The 13,507-nt window shown below is 50.4% G+C and overlaps 1 protein-coding gene across 1 annotated transcript; it reads left to right on the top strand.

Moving 5' to 3' along the window:
• The first annotated feature begins 29 nt into the window (after window positions 1-29).
• Window positions 30-9,892, top strand: LOC129047081 (serine/threonine-protein kinase PAK 1-like). The gene is made up of 8 exons (XM_054518194.1): window positions 30-116; window positions 177-305; window positions 4,853-4,965; window positions 5,610-5,727; window positions 6,407-6,506; window positions 6,909-7,105; window positions 8,463-8,600; window positions 9,875-9,892. Exons 1-8 carry the CDS (start codon window positions 30-32, stop codon window positions 9,890-9,892), a joined length of 900 nt encoding a protein of 299 aa, XP_054374169.1.
• The last annotated feature ends 3,615 nt before the right edge of the window (window positions 9,893-13,507 follow it).

Below are 13,507 nucleotides of genomic sequence, written 5' to 3' on the forward strand. Positions count from 1 at the left end.
CAGAGCTGCCCGAAGCTCAGAGTGCCATCATGGCAGTGAAGAGAAAGAACAAGGAAGACATGAGTAGAATTCAAGAGGAGAATCTCCATCAGCAGAGGAGCGATCAACAAAACCAGGTGAGTGAAAGAGTGGCAGCCACTCCACTCATGAAATGTCCTCTCCCTTCTCCTTCACAGTCTATCAAGGGACACGTGCAGGCAGAGCTGCAGGACTCTGAGGCTAGCAACAAGGCAAGGGAGAAGAGGCTGGAGGAAGAAATGAAAATCATCAGAGAGAAACTTAATCGCCTCCCTCAGGCTCTAGAAGTGAGTGAAAGAGGGATGCAGTCACTGTAGTCACCAAACTGGTGGTTTCTGCCCTTCTTGCCTTTCCACTCAGAGCAGAAGGGAGTGGGGTGATGCCTCTGATCCTGCTGTAGTGTGTATCACAGTTGCTCTAAATGACATTTCCTGGTGTGCTGAATCTCAACTGCTGCCCTGGACAGTGAAACTTGTCCTTTGGCCTTTTGGCCAGCAGTCATCCAAGTTGATTCCTGCTGGCCTGTTCCTGCTCTCCTTGTTTCTTGAGGTGTTTTTACAGTGGAATGTGGTGACCCAGATGGAGGATTGGAACAAGCTGTCTGTATCCCTTGTCAGTCTGTTCTTTGCCTTTCCTCACAGTTGATGACTCCTGGCTGACAGGGACAAGCTGTAGTGTCTGACTGCTTTGTTCTGTTTGACTTGAGGTGCGAGTGTTGACATCTCACCGGGCAGCCTGCGAAGACTTCCAGTGAATGTCTGGCAATGAAGAGCCCCAAGTTTGCCATGAGGCACAGGAACAGTGCCCACCAGAAATGCTCCAAGTGCAGCACATCATGGGCTCTGAACCTGCTGCCGCAGCAGCATCATCTCGAGGAAGCCTTTCTGTCAAACCTGGAAGCTCAAGCTGGGGCAGTTCCTTCATCTCCCTGGAACAGGAGACTGAGGAGAAGTACCTGGAGATGCTGGGTACGTCTGGGGGATTTCTTGTCTGAGGGACAGTGTGTTGTGTGCAGGTGTCAGCAGAGCTGTACCAAATGCTCCTCCTGAGTTTGGTGTCACAGGGCCATTTAGGACTCCCCAGAGGAAGTGCTGTGCTCCGAGGCAGCGAGAGAGTGCTCTGGGTGTTCCTGCTGCCTCTGAGGGCACCTCGGACTGGCTTGGGTTTGCCTGAGCTTCCCTCTCTGCTAATGGCTGAAGCAAGGATTGTTCTTGGATCAGCAGAAGGCTGTGACCTAGCAAATGATCTAGGCAAATCCTGTGTGCTAGTGGCCACACTAAACAGAATTTTTAGCTTCCTAAATATTCCTGAGACTCCTGATTTCCAACCAGTCATCAGAGCAAAAAAACTTCACAGAAATGGACTGCTTTTGGAGTTTTGTCTTTTTGGTTGGGGATTTTTTTTTTTGGGGGGGGGGGGGGTTGTTTTTGTGTTTATTTTTTGTAGGGGCCTTTTGGTATTTTGTTTCTGTGGGGTTTTTTTGTTGTGTTTTGGGTTTTTTTGGTTGACGGTTTGTGGGGTTTTTTTGGTGGAGTTGGTTTTTCTCCATCCTGAAAGAGCCCTTCTGCCCCACATCTTACTGATGGCATTTTTATGACTGTTACTGTTACCACTACTGCATCTGCATTATATTTTCATGAGAATGTTATCTTTTTGTCAAAGAGAACTACTTGGAAAGAACATCAGGTTACAGGACAAATAGAGAGCACAAGGTGTTTTCCATGTGCCCCCAAAGAAAAAAGCAATACTTTTAGAACAACTTTTATTTAATCTTCTAGTTTTACGCTTATTAAGATGTGTCCAAGAGACACATCCAAGTGGCATGATCAGATAAAACTTTACTGCAGGCATTTCTCAGGAGAGAGCCTTCAGCCCAGTCATGGTATATTCTTCAAATCCATGGGTATTTTTCCATACCCAATTCCCACTCTTTCCCATGACTGTTAGAATCCTAGCCATTGACCCAAGCCCTGCTCAGATCAGTCTCTAGGAAAACACATCAAGTCCTTTGTGATTCTGCAGCACCACCCAATGAATCTGCTTCTTGCCTGGAACATCTGCCAGTGCTGTGCTCTCAGATAAGACCTGGTGGGGCTGAGACCAGAGCCCAGTGGATTCTGTGTCTACCATCACCTGTTGGGACCAAAAGGGCATTGATCTGTGCCTCGGTGGGGCTGATCTCAAAGCCCATCCTGTTGTGTCCTGAGTGGGGCAACAGCTTATAAGGGGCTCAGGCTCACTCTGGCTTCTTCCCACTGTTTGTCAGTGCTCATGCTTGGGCTTTGCCAGCCTTGTTGTAGTCACTGCCCTGCCCCTGAGGGCTGGGCTGGAGGGACTGCAGAGGCTGGAGCCTTCCTTAGCTGGGAGAGGGGCATCTTTGAGCTCAGCCTGCTCATAAACAGGTGAGGGTCCTGATGCTGAAAGTCCTGTCGGAATTGATTATAGCATGAGCTGCTCTGGTTTACAAATGGGAAGGAATTCTTTTGGCAAATTGCTGAAAGGTGGAGAAGATTTCCTTCTCTCCTGGAAATGCATCTCCCTGGGCTTTGTTTCTTGTCAAAGAGAACTATTCAAAGGACTGTACAAAATCAGTCTGCTTTCAAGTTAGCATCCTGCATTTTATTTCCCTTAGGGAGAATGGTCAACCAGGAAAATCCCATTATGAAATACACTGAACTGGAACATATTGGCAGCGGGTGAGTCCAACCACAGTTACTCCTGCACAACCATGGGCCAGATGTTTTTCTGGTGGAACGTCTATCCAGCGTGAAGTCAGGCAAGCTGCAAAGATATTCACACACTGGGGATAGATTGTCCCATCTCTCAGTGCTGCTCAGAATTTGTGAGTGGGCTCAGAAGGCATTGTCAGCGACATCTCCATGTTGCCAAGGTCTTGCCTGCATCAAGGAACAGGACCTGGAAGATCTCCTTGTCTCTCAAGTGTGGGACAGCTCTGTGTTAATTTCTTTAGCATTTTTGGATGTCTCAAAATCATACTGGCACACTAATGAAAAAAGAAGAAACTTGCTTGCCTGAAAGAGCAACCTACCCCCATCAAAGCTTTAAGATAACAGTTGCCAGGAACATTTCTTTCCCCTGGTTTGCAGAAGGAAAGTCTCTGTGGTCAGGATAGGAACTGTTGCACTGTTAGGTTGGTTTGTTCCACTCCCCTATGTCTGAAAATGGTTCTGCCCCAGTTCTCCCTTCCCGCCTTTGGAGTTGTCTGTCTCCCGGGCTCCACCTCAGTCAACAATGTATCCCCTAAACTCCGCCCCAGTTTCCCTGGAAACCCTTGTATCTTTTCTTCTGACCCCCTCCCCAGAACCCTGCCAATCACTTTCCATCCCCACCCTTACTGCTAGAATGTTCCAGCAGGGGAGTTTGATGGTTGGCTGAGGAACCGGGGCCCCTCCCCAGAATGTTTCCCGTTGGTGTTGCTCAGGTGTCAGTCCCTTGGACCCCACTCCCCACTGTACCCCCATTGGCCCAATGCCTGGCACCTCCCTTGTTCTCCCTACCCCTTAAAACCTGCTGTTATTCCCCCCTCTCTGTCTCCTCCTGGTGGTCCCTCTGGGGTTCATTAAAGCCTGGTTTAAGCTACAGTTGGAGTCCGCCCTCTTCTTTCCGCTGGCTGCAGCTTTTACCAGATTCCGTCCTGCACAAGGCGTGCCTACAGCCGCAAGCTGAGCATTGCCTTAGGCGCTATACCGAAGCCAGCTCTCGGGAAAAGTGCCCCCTCGTGCTGCTAGCAGTGCTGGGAGCTAGCCGGACGAACCACACATTTTAGAAAGTGAAACTGAAGAGGAAAGACTAAACTCCCTTTAGAAGTTGAACCCCAGTGCTTCAGGAACAGGCCCACTGCCGATGCACTTGAGAGGAAAATGCATCATCTGCCTTCTGGCAGAGCCCTCCTGCATCCTCTGCAGGTTTTGACACTTCCAGCAGAGATGTCCTGTGTGGGCTGGCTTTCATTCTAGGAGCTAAACAGCTTCTCCTTTCTCTGCTTCTGTTTTGTTTCTGGAGGTTTTGGACATGTGGTCAGAGCACTCAACAATGCCACAGGAGGAGAGGTAAATGTCAACAGGCCCTGCAAACTCTGCTGCTCTTGAGGGGCTTTCCCCTCTGGTGTGAGCTGGGGCTGGAGCTTTGGGTAGAGCTGTGCTGAAAAGGCACAAGAAGCACAGACTGGTGCCAGCCTGCAAAATACATTTGGGACTTTGTCCTCCTCAGCCTTCCTCGGAAGGAAGGCACGGAGCGCAGCGGTTCCTTTCAGAGAAGGACGTGCTCACTCGCTCTCCATTGCTAAAACAAAGGTGGTGCCTTTGAGCACCTCACTGCTCTTTGGGGCTACAGCTTCAGAGTCTTGGATCCTCATTTCTGGCTGCCAGCAAATACATCTGAAAGTTACTGGTAGTTCCTTAGCCACCTGCAGTGCTGCACTTGGGAACTGCACGTAGGGAGAGATCTGTAAGGTGCCCTAAAAGCCCTGCCCATAGGCCAAGATGTATCCACAGAGTATTAAGGCATGGATTACTTCTTCTGAATCCCATCCAAAGCAGCAGAGAGTGTGGTCAGAGGTTTGTGGGTGATAGCTGAGACACCACTGTTACCAAGTGGTCAAGGCAAAATGTCAGTGGCCCCACGTGTCCTGTAACTGGCCCCCAAGGGAGCAGAGAAATGGGCTGTTGGAATGTCAGTTCCTCATTACTGCAGTGCCTCATCACAAGGCAGTTTGGCACAGCTCAGCTGTGTCATTGCAAAATCACTCGCTCCATGTGCATTGTGGTCTTGTGCCACCAACTTCTCAAGTTACTGATTTTCAATGTCATTTTAGGTGGCCATAAAGAAAATAAATCTCCAAGGACTGGGGAGGAAGGAACTAACTGTTAATGAAATCATGATCATGAAGAGGTATAGGAGTTGCAGTGTTGTGAATTATTTAGACAGGTGAGAGGTCATGGTCTTATCCCATCAATGGGCATTTACATACAGCAAACATGAGAGGTTAAAAACCTGCTTTGGTTAGTGGCAGAAAGTAGAGCTGTTAATTTTTATTTATTCATATTTCTCTACTCATCTCCAATGGATGAGAAGAGAGTGCATCTTGTCTGCATGAGTTTTCCCTGCCACTCATCGTTTGAAAATTATTCCAAACTTATTCAAAACCTGGATCAGCTGTATCTTCCTAAGTCAATACCCTCAAAGTACACTGCCTCCACATTTTTTCAGGATTGATTTTTTAAAGTTTCTTAAATGCTGATGGACCATCCTAAAGTGGATTTCCCTTAGATTGTTGCCCCTCTTTGCCATTGCTGTGCATGCCAGGAAGACGAGGTGCTTATTTCCAGAAACACCATGCCTGACAGGTTTTACCTGGGCTGTTACTAAACTGCATTTTTCACTTGCTGGCCATCTAAGACATCTTCTTTTTCACAGCTGTGTCTTTCTCCTCCAGAACTGCACAGACTGCAGATTGTCTATTCCTTTGATTCTGTCCTAGTCACAAAGGCACCTGGAAACAAGAAACCTGGAGGCAAAAAGTCAAGCTAGCCATGCATGTTTATCTCCATGCCCTTGTTTCCTTCTTTCAGCTACCTTCTGGGCGAGGAACTCTGGCTGGTTATGGAGTACATGGATGGAGGTGCCCTCAGTGATGTCATCCACAAGACCTGCCTGTCTGAAGACCACATTGCAGCCATCAGTCGGGAGGTCAGCAATCCCATCTGTGCTTCTGAGGGCTTGGGCAGGATTGTCTGGGAACAGGGGCTCAGAACAGGAGTGATTTCCTGTTCCAAGCTTTGTTTCTGTGTGGCTGGTATGCTATGGGCAAGTAAAAGCACCTCAAGTGAAAGGCTTGCCAGTGCCCCTGCACTCCCTGTACTCAGTGCCAGTACTCTTATCTCCTGCTGTTGTACTCTCACTCTGTCTCTTGTATTTGCTGTTCTCCATCTTGCCTCGCTAAACTTTTGCCTGTCTTCACTGCATTCCTTGCCTGTGAGAGCAAAGGTGCTGGTGGCAGGATTTGAAACAAGCAGCAAAGAAAAAAGAGAGACTCATTTCTCTCAGTCCTCAGCTAAAAAGGATAGGAGTGCAGCCAAAATGCTCTTTGCTTCTGAGCACATCCACTGCAGCAGGAGTCATCCTGGCTGGTTTGCAGGGGACAGCCTACAACAGCAGGTGCTGTTGCTCTTTCAAAAGCTGACGTGCCTTTCCTCAGAAAGGACCTGCTCTGCAAGTGTTGGAGCAGCAAGCTCTTCCTCTCAGTGGCCATTACTGCCATTACTCCCCATTCCCCTGGAGAGGGAATCTTTTAGATTCTTTGTTTCCTTTCTTGTGTGATGAAATCACATCACGCATTTTTCCCTCCTCTTTCTGTATTCTTTCTCAGTGCCTGCAAGGACTGGATTTTCTTCATTCAAACGATGTGATCCATCGAGATGTGAAGTGCGACAACATCCTTCTCAGAACTGATGGTTCTGTCAAGCTGAGTCAGTATATTCTTGGTTATGTGCAGCATTCCAGGGATGTGGGTGTGGGGCTGCTTGAAGTGACTGCCAGCTCCCCAAAAATGGTGCTGGTGGCAGTGCAGGGACACCCACTGTGAGCTGAGGGCACAGTTGCAACATGCTCAGAGGTAGGACAAGGAACAAGCAGTCAAGGGTGGCCTTGCTCTGTGTGTGTCCCTTCCAGAGGGAGGGAGCTACAAGTCTAAAGTTTCCAAAAAACAAAAGCCACTGCTGGAGGCAGTGTAAAAAATGGGGGGATTTTTTTAAGTCGCCAATGCCAGGAGATTCAACAGCACATTTTCAAACTTCTACTGGGGAATTCTTTTGCTTGCTTTCCTAATTGCACAGAATCCAAATAAAACCAGTATTTTGCTTTCTCCTCAGCTGATTTTGGCCTCTCTACTCAGCTCACCCCTGAGCAGAGCAGACCGTGCTTGGTAGCCGGGACTCCTTGGTGGATGGCACCTGAAGTGGTGACAGGTCAACCATATGGCCCCAAAGTGGACATATGGTCTTTTGGAATTGTGGGGATTGAAATGTTAGAAAAAGAACCTCCTTACTGGGACCAAAGTCATGCCTCGGTAAGGAGCAATACTCACCGATCCCACTGTCTTTCTCGCCTGTCCCATGTCCTGCATGCCATTGGACAAAATCCCATTGCCATCTGCTGGAGCTACTTCCATCAAGTTTCCCTCTATTCCACTACTTTCCCTCCTAAAAATGTCCCTGCAACACATCAGCATCTGCTGTAGATTTGGATACATCAGTGGTCGAACTCAAGCCTTACCATATGCAAACAAACTCCATTCTCAGGAAACACTTTCCCTTGGGTTGTAAGTGGCTCCAGTTCTTTTGTCTGTGGAGATGGCCCCAGTAACAGGAAACAAGCACCTTAGAACTGCTGTTATCTTTCCATAAATGAAGGAAGGAAACCCAAACCCAACAAAGTTTCTAAAACAGTGGATTATAGAGAGGAACTGCATCCCCTGTGCAGTTTCTTCTCACTGGGAAACATTCCTGAAACCTGGGCATGAGGGTGTAAAGGCCACAGAGTCTCTTCTGCTTCTTGTGCAGTGCTGCTGCACTGCATTTAGTGACCGTGTTTCTCTCCTAGCCCAAGGCCCGTTCTCTGCATCACCAAGCCAGAGCCTGGTGATGTGGAGAGCCAGCCAAAAGCTCCTGTTTGTTTCCTGGCACTTTCTGGGATGGGCCTACCATTAATGTATTGACTTGAGTAGCCAAATGAGCAGAGGGTGACCATAGGGATGGCACCTCTCCTCCTTCTGACCATGACAATTTTTCTTTTGCTGCAAAATGGGAAGCTGAAATTTCCAGACTGCTGAGAGATAGAGCTGCAGGTGGCTCCTGTGTGCCCAAGCAGGCATTTTCATCCCAACACATTTGTGCAGGCATCTTAATGTGTCTGTGTTGAAGATGAGATTGTAAATGTTTGTTTCCTTCCCTGGGGATTAACTGATGGATTTCCTTTCTTTCCTTCCAATTCCCATTGTTTTCAAGAACAGCACAAAAAGCTTGATGAGTTTTGTTCTATGGCATGTGTGCTTAAAGGACCAACAAGCACTGCAGAGATGCCTTTCATGTACTAACCCTTGAAATTAGTTTGTATAGCACAGTCCCTCTTCCAAAAAGCCTCTCAAGCTGGTGTGAATCCTCAGAGAAGCAAATGTGCATTTGTTGATGTAGTTCCCACTAACTAGGTCAGTCAATCAAATCAGCTGCCAAGGCAAGATCTGCGGGATGGTGGAAAAGCTGTGGCTGCATTGGGGTTTGGGCTTTTGGTTGGTAAAGGAAAGTCATCTCTGGGTCTCTGCAAGGGCAGAAACTGCCACTGAAGAACAGAGGTTAAACAAAGGGATCTGGGAGAGCCTTAGAGATGTGAAAGCAGCAGGTGGAGCCTCGTGGGTTTTTTTTCTCCAGGCTCGACGCCTGATAGCCACAGTAGGGACCCCAAAACTGCGGCAGCCCAAGCTCCTCTCAGCTTTGCTGCGGGACTTCCTGAGCTGCTGCCTGCAGACAGATGAGGAGCAGCGCTGGTCTGCCAAGGAACTCCTGCAGGTAAAATGTAAAGGGGCTGCAGGTGAAACAGGCTCTGAGGGATGGGCTCCTCCTCCACTCAAGTCCAAGGCATCAGATGAGCCCCCTTCCTCCTCACCTCCACTCTTGGTGCTCTTCAAATGAAAATGGTGAGGAATCCCAGACTGGGCTGGGCTGGCAGAGCCCTGTAAAGGTCCTCTGGTCCAAGTGTCCTGCAAAGAGCAAGGACATCTTTAAAGAGATCAGGTTGCTCAGAGCCCTTTGCCACCTGACCTGGAATGGTTGCAGGGATGGGGCAGCTACAAGCTCTTGGGGCAAGCTGTGCCAGGGTTGCACCATGCTCCGAGTAAACAAGTTCTTCCTTAGACCTACTCTGACTTGATTCCCATTTTGTCTAAAAATAGTCACCCACATCCTATTGTAACTGGCCCTGTTAAAAAAGAGGTCCCCACTTTCTTCAAAACCACTCTGAAGTCTTGGAAAGCAGCAGTAAAGTCTCCTTCGGGCCTGTTCTTCACAAAACTGAATAACTCCACCTCTCTCCTCATTTCCTGAGAGGAGAGCTGCTCTGTTTTCTATTTCTGTCGCCCTCTTTTGTAATTTGGTGGGGTGTTCAGTTTTATCTAATGGCAAAAGAATGGAAGTAGAGCAATGCAGGGTACAGAGACATGAAATGGTGGTGGTGGAACCCAAGGAAGCCAGTCCCAGCTGAGCAGTCAGAGATTTGGCTGTGGGCTGGAGGGGCTGTGGGGGGCTCACTGGGAGCCTCGGAGGGGCCCTGGTTTGTGCCCTCCAGCCCACCCTTAGAGGTTTCTGCCACACAAACAGGGACAGCTGGGAGGGACTTGTCCCAGCCCCATCTGCTGCCTGGCACGCCCAAGCAGATGGGAACTGTGCCAGGGTTACTGCCAGGTTGTGTGGCAGAGAGGGAACTGCAGGGCCCAGTGCCACTGGGCTGGCCCTGCTGGGAAGGAAGGTGCCATCCAGCTCATGAGGGGCAGGGTGTGGAAAGGCAGACACTGCTTTCTGTCCCTGTGGGAATCAGCACAGTGCCTGTCTTGCAAAGACAGGGACCTATGTGAGTCATTGGAGTTTCCTGCAAGGAAGAAATCCCAGGGACAGAAAGCACCATTTCTAGAGCACTGGCAGGGAAAAAATCCCATCATGATGAAGACATCACAATAAACAGATGAGTGGAATTCTGGGCCACATTTGCCTGTGATGGCAAGGTCTTGCACATTGGGGATGACTGGGGAGCAGATGGTCCCATTGCTCCTCTTTCTGGGTCTTTCTAGGAACTAGATGTATCCTGATTGAGTCTCTGAAGCACTGAGCTTGGAAAGTAATGGTTCACTGTTCTTTGTTGTTGTTTTATTTTCTGGTGGACAGCATCCATTTGTAACTTCAGCCAAGCCAGCATTCATCCTGGCACAACTCATCAACTCAGTGAAGAAGAAGAAGAACCCTAACCCTAAACCCTAACCCTAACCCTAACCCTAGGAGACAAGAACGTAACAATCATGTCAAGATGTTTTCTCTGTTACCAATTTAGAGTAGGATTGTAGAGTAGGGTTGTTGAAGAATTTTGTAGAATAGGATTATAGAGATTAGGGTTGTATTTAAATAAAGTTTCTGAAACACCAACTCATTTGGAAGATTCTTCTCCTTCTTACCCCTTCAGAAAATTCAACATTTCCTTCTGAATTACCAGTTGTTTTTTTCTTGGTGCTAAGTCACACTTTTAGCTTCATAAGTGAGGAAGGCTCTTCTTCAGTCATCCTCTCCAGACCACACTGCCTTTGGAATACCGCCCACTGGCTGGTTTTGGCACAGCTGTGGTATTTCTAGTTGAGGCAGAAAGAGCAATGGCATTTGCAGGAAAAACCAGAGGAGGAGTGGGGCAGCCAAGACATCCTGTGCAGATTCAGGCATTGAGCTGTGACTCGAGAGCATTTGGGCTCCTGCCACTTGGATTTGGATCCCTAGGTGCAATGTCTTTGTCTGGAGGAGAGCCTTGCTCAAGTGAGAAAGCAGAAAGATCAGACAGGGTGCTCAGCAAGGTCTCCTGAGGTGCAGAGCTCTCAGCGCCTGTGAGGTGAGAGCGGACTCGGCCTTGCCCGGGCTGGAGCCCCAGCAGAGCCCAGGCAGAGGCGGGAGCAGGCTGAGCCCCGGCAGAGGCAGGCTGGAAGGAGGCCCTTGGAGCTGCGAGAGGCAGCAGCCGGGCCCTGCGTGCCTGTTCCTGGGAGCGGGTGAATCCTGCGCTCTCAGAGCCCAGGTGGCAGCTGGCTGCTGCCAAGGGGAAGCGCAGCCGTGCTGGGCACAGCCCGGCCTGGAGGCATTGGCCGTCTGGAGTGTGCCCAGGAGCAGAGAAAGGCCAAGGGCAGCCGAGGGACGCTGGTCTGGCTGAGGATTCCTCCTCTTCTGCCGGCTGCCCTGCAACTCCTGGCCAAGGTCAGCAGTGTGTGCAGCACTCTGGGCACCGGGGCAGGGAGCCGGGCTGCTCGGCAGGCTGGAGCACAGGGCAGCCTCCTTCAGGCCCGGCACTTCTGCCAGGGGAAGCGAGGCCAGCGTGAGGCAGGGACAGCTTGGCAGGGCACGTCTGCAGGAGCCAGTGCCTCACGCAGCTCTGGCAGGAAGCGCCTGCAATCCTGCAGTTCTGCACTCAGCCAGAGCAAAGGTGTGAGATGCAGAGTGTTTGGCAGAAATATTCAGGCCCACCAGGCCAGCCTGCTTTGTGTTCTCTGGCGCACAGCAAGCGCTGTGCAATGCAGCTCTGAGCTGCTGGGAGAGAGGGAGTCGGGGATATGCCTGAGGTGAGTCAAGGGCTTAGCTGAAAATGTAATTAGGATAATTGAAAAGTGCAGATGAGTTGAGGGGCCAGCTGGGAATAGAATTGGGATAGTAGAAGATTGCATATTTTAGTTAAGATTTTAAAATGAGGTAAGAAGCTAAGTTAGCAGAACTCACACACCTTAGTTAAAGAGTACCAAATATATTAGGAATGTAAAGCTAGGAGTGATGGGGATCGAGGAAGCAATTGTGAAGAAGCAGAGACCATAGAAATACCTTGCTTTAAGAATAATTGAACAGTTAGGAGAGGCTTGGACCATGACCAGCAGGTCAAAAGGTCTTGCCAACTGGCCATGGGAGAAGAGTTCACCATGAGGAAGATGGCTTTCTTCCTCCCATACAACCACTCCCTCATTTCAAAATTCCACAGACCCAGTTAAGGGAGTACAATTGTGTAGCTGTAATAGATATTCAGCTGATAAAAATACGAAGCGGGCAGGTAATAATTATGTATTATGGATCCTTAGAAACCTAATGTAAAACCTGTAGAAATAGAGAGCAGGAGTCTGCAACTCCGTGCACATGTCATTGGAAACTTCTTCATATGTGTCCAGCGCTGCAATAAATACCCTTCTTTTCTACTATAATTAGTTGAAGAGTCGTCTGTCTGTGCTTCAAGGGTTATGCTGGAGTAATGAACTGATTTGGAAGGGAGCAGAAAAGTTTCAGCAGGCAATTTTTGGAAGAGATGGAAGCCTCTTGTGACTGAAGGGAAAGCCATTTGGAATGGAGTGGTGATCCAAAGTCCATACAATATTGCACCAAAGGATTAGACCCTTCTCTCTTCAGGACCTTCTAACCGATCCTGCCTAAGTTCTGCTTCTACTGAATATCAGCCAGAGCTCACACCTGTGTTGCAAGGCTGTTCTTCCTCTCAGTACTAATGGCTTAGCTGTCTCTAGCTGACATATTGCTTACCCAAGGTTAATCTCTTCCATATCCCTTATAAAAGGACTTTATCTTTGCTCTTTTTTCTCTGCCACCAATGGGGATCTGCAGTCCCTGCCGGGCACTGCTCGTTGTGGCTTGTCAAGGCAGAGGCGATGCTCTGGTGCACCTGGCGCAGTTGAGCCTCGGGCCCGGGCAGGGACTGATGCTCCGAGCTGCCACGGATACGGCGGCGAAGGCGAGCGTTGCCGAGGCCTTGCTGGGAAGCTGAGCGGCGCCCGTGGCGCTGCCTCCCCGGGCAGGGCTGTGCTCTCAGCGCCGCCGGGGCTGCCGAGCAGCGCTTTCCATGCGCCTGCGGCTCCGGAGCCAGCCCCGCAGCCACACTCTCCCGAACCGCACTGACCCGCGCCCATTCTCGGCCCGGCTGCAGGACTCCCTGATTCTAGGCTCTCTGGGTTCCCGGTCCGCCTGCAGGAGCCTCCGCTCCCGAACTCCCACCGCTGGGCTCTCTTCTCCCACGTCTTTCCCCCCTTTCCCAGGCCCTCTCCACTCTACTCCAGATCTCCCCCCTGTTCTCAGGTTCTCCCCCATCTCCTGGTTTCTCCCTCCTCTCTTGGGTTTTCCCCAGTCCCAAGCTACCCCTTGTCCCAAGCTCCCCCCTTTCCCAGGCTGTAGCCAATGCTTTTATTCGTCTCCCTGGATCTCCCCTTCTCCCGATTACTCCTCCCTCTTCCAGGATCTACCCCCTCTCCCAAGGCTCTCTCCTCTTTCCCCAGCTCTACCCTCTTGTTAGGCTACCCACCCTTTCCCAGGGATCTCACCCCCTCTCTCCCGTGATTTCCCCTACTCCCAGGCTCGTCCCCCTCTCTTGGGATTTTCCCCCTCCTCCCAGCATCTCTCCGCTCTCCCGCTCACTCCTCCCTCTGCCAGGTCTCTCTCCCCTCTGCTGGGATGTCCGCCCATTCCTGGAGCGCCCCATCCCCCGGCCCCTCACCGCCCGTCCGTCGCCGCCTCGGCCGGGCCGCTCCGGGGCCACGCTCGGAGCGCAGCGAGGCCGGGCCGGGGCCGCATCAGCTCCGCGGTGGGGGCTCCTCCGGCCTCGCTCCGGACACAAGGAGCTCCGACCTGTGCTCGCTTTGTACCTTCAAGGCTGCCGGATGCCTTGCAGTGAAGCTGGAGTGCCCGGGCTA

The sequence above is a fragment of the Molothrus ater genome (genome assembly GCF_012460135.2).
Source record: "Molothrus ater isolate BHLD 08-10-18 breed brown headed cowbird chromosome Z unlocalized genomic scaffold, BPBGC_Mater_1.1 matZ_random_MA35, whole genome shotgun sequence".
NCBI classification, from domain to species: Eukaryota; Metazoa; Chordata; class Aves; order Passeriformes; family Icteridae; genus Molothrus; species Molothrus ater.

Coding starts and splice junctions, on each gene's coding strand:
- LOC129047081 (XM_054518194.1), top strand. CDS start 30: ATGGCAGTGAAGAGAAAGAACAAGGAAGACATGAGTAGAATTCAAGAG. Junction 306..4,852: donor GCCTCCCTCAGGCTCTAGAA/GTGAGTGAAAGA, acceptor ATGTCATTTTAG/GTGGCCATAAAGAAAATAAA. Junction 5,728..6,406: donor TTGCAGCCATCAGTCGGGAG/GTCAGCAATCCC, acceptor ATTCTTTCTCAG/TGCCTGCAAGGACTGGATTT.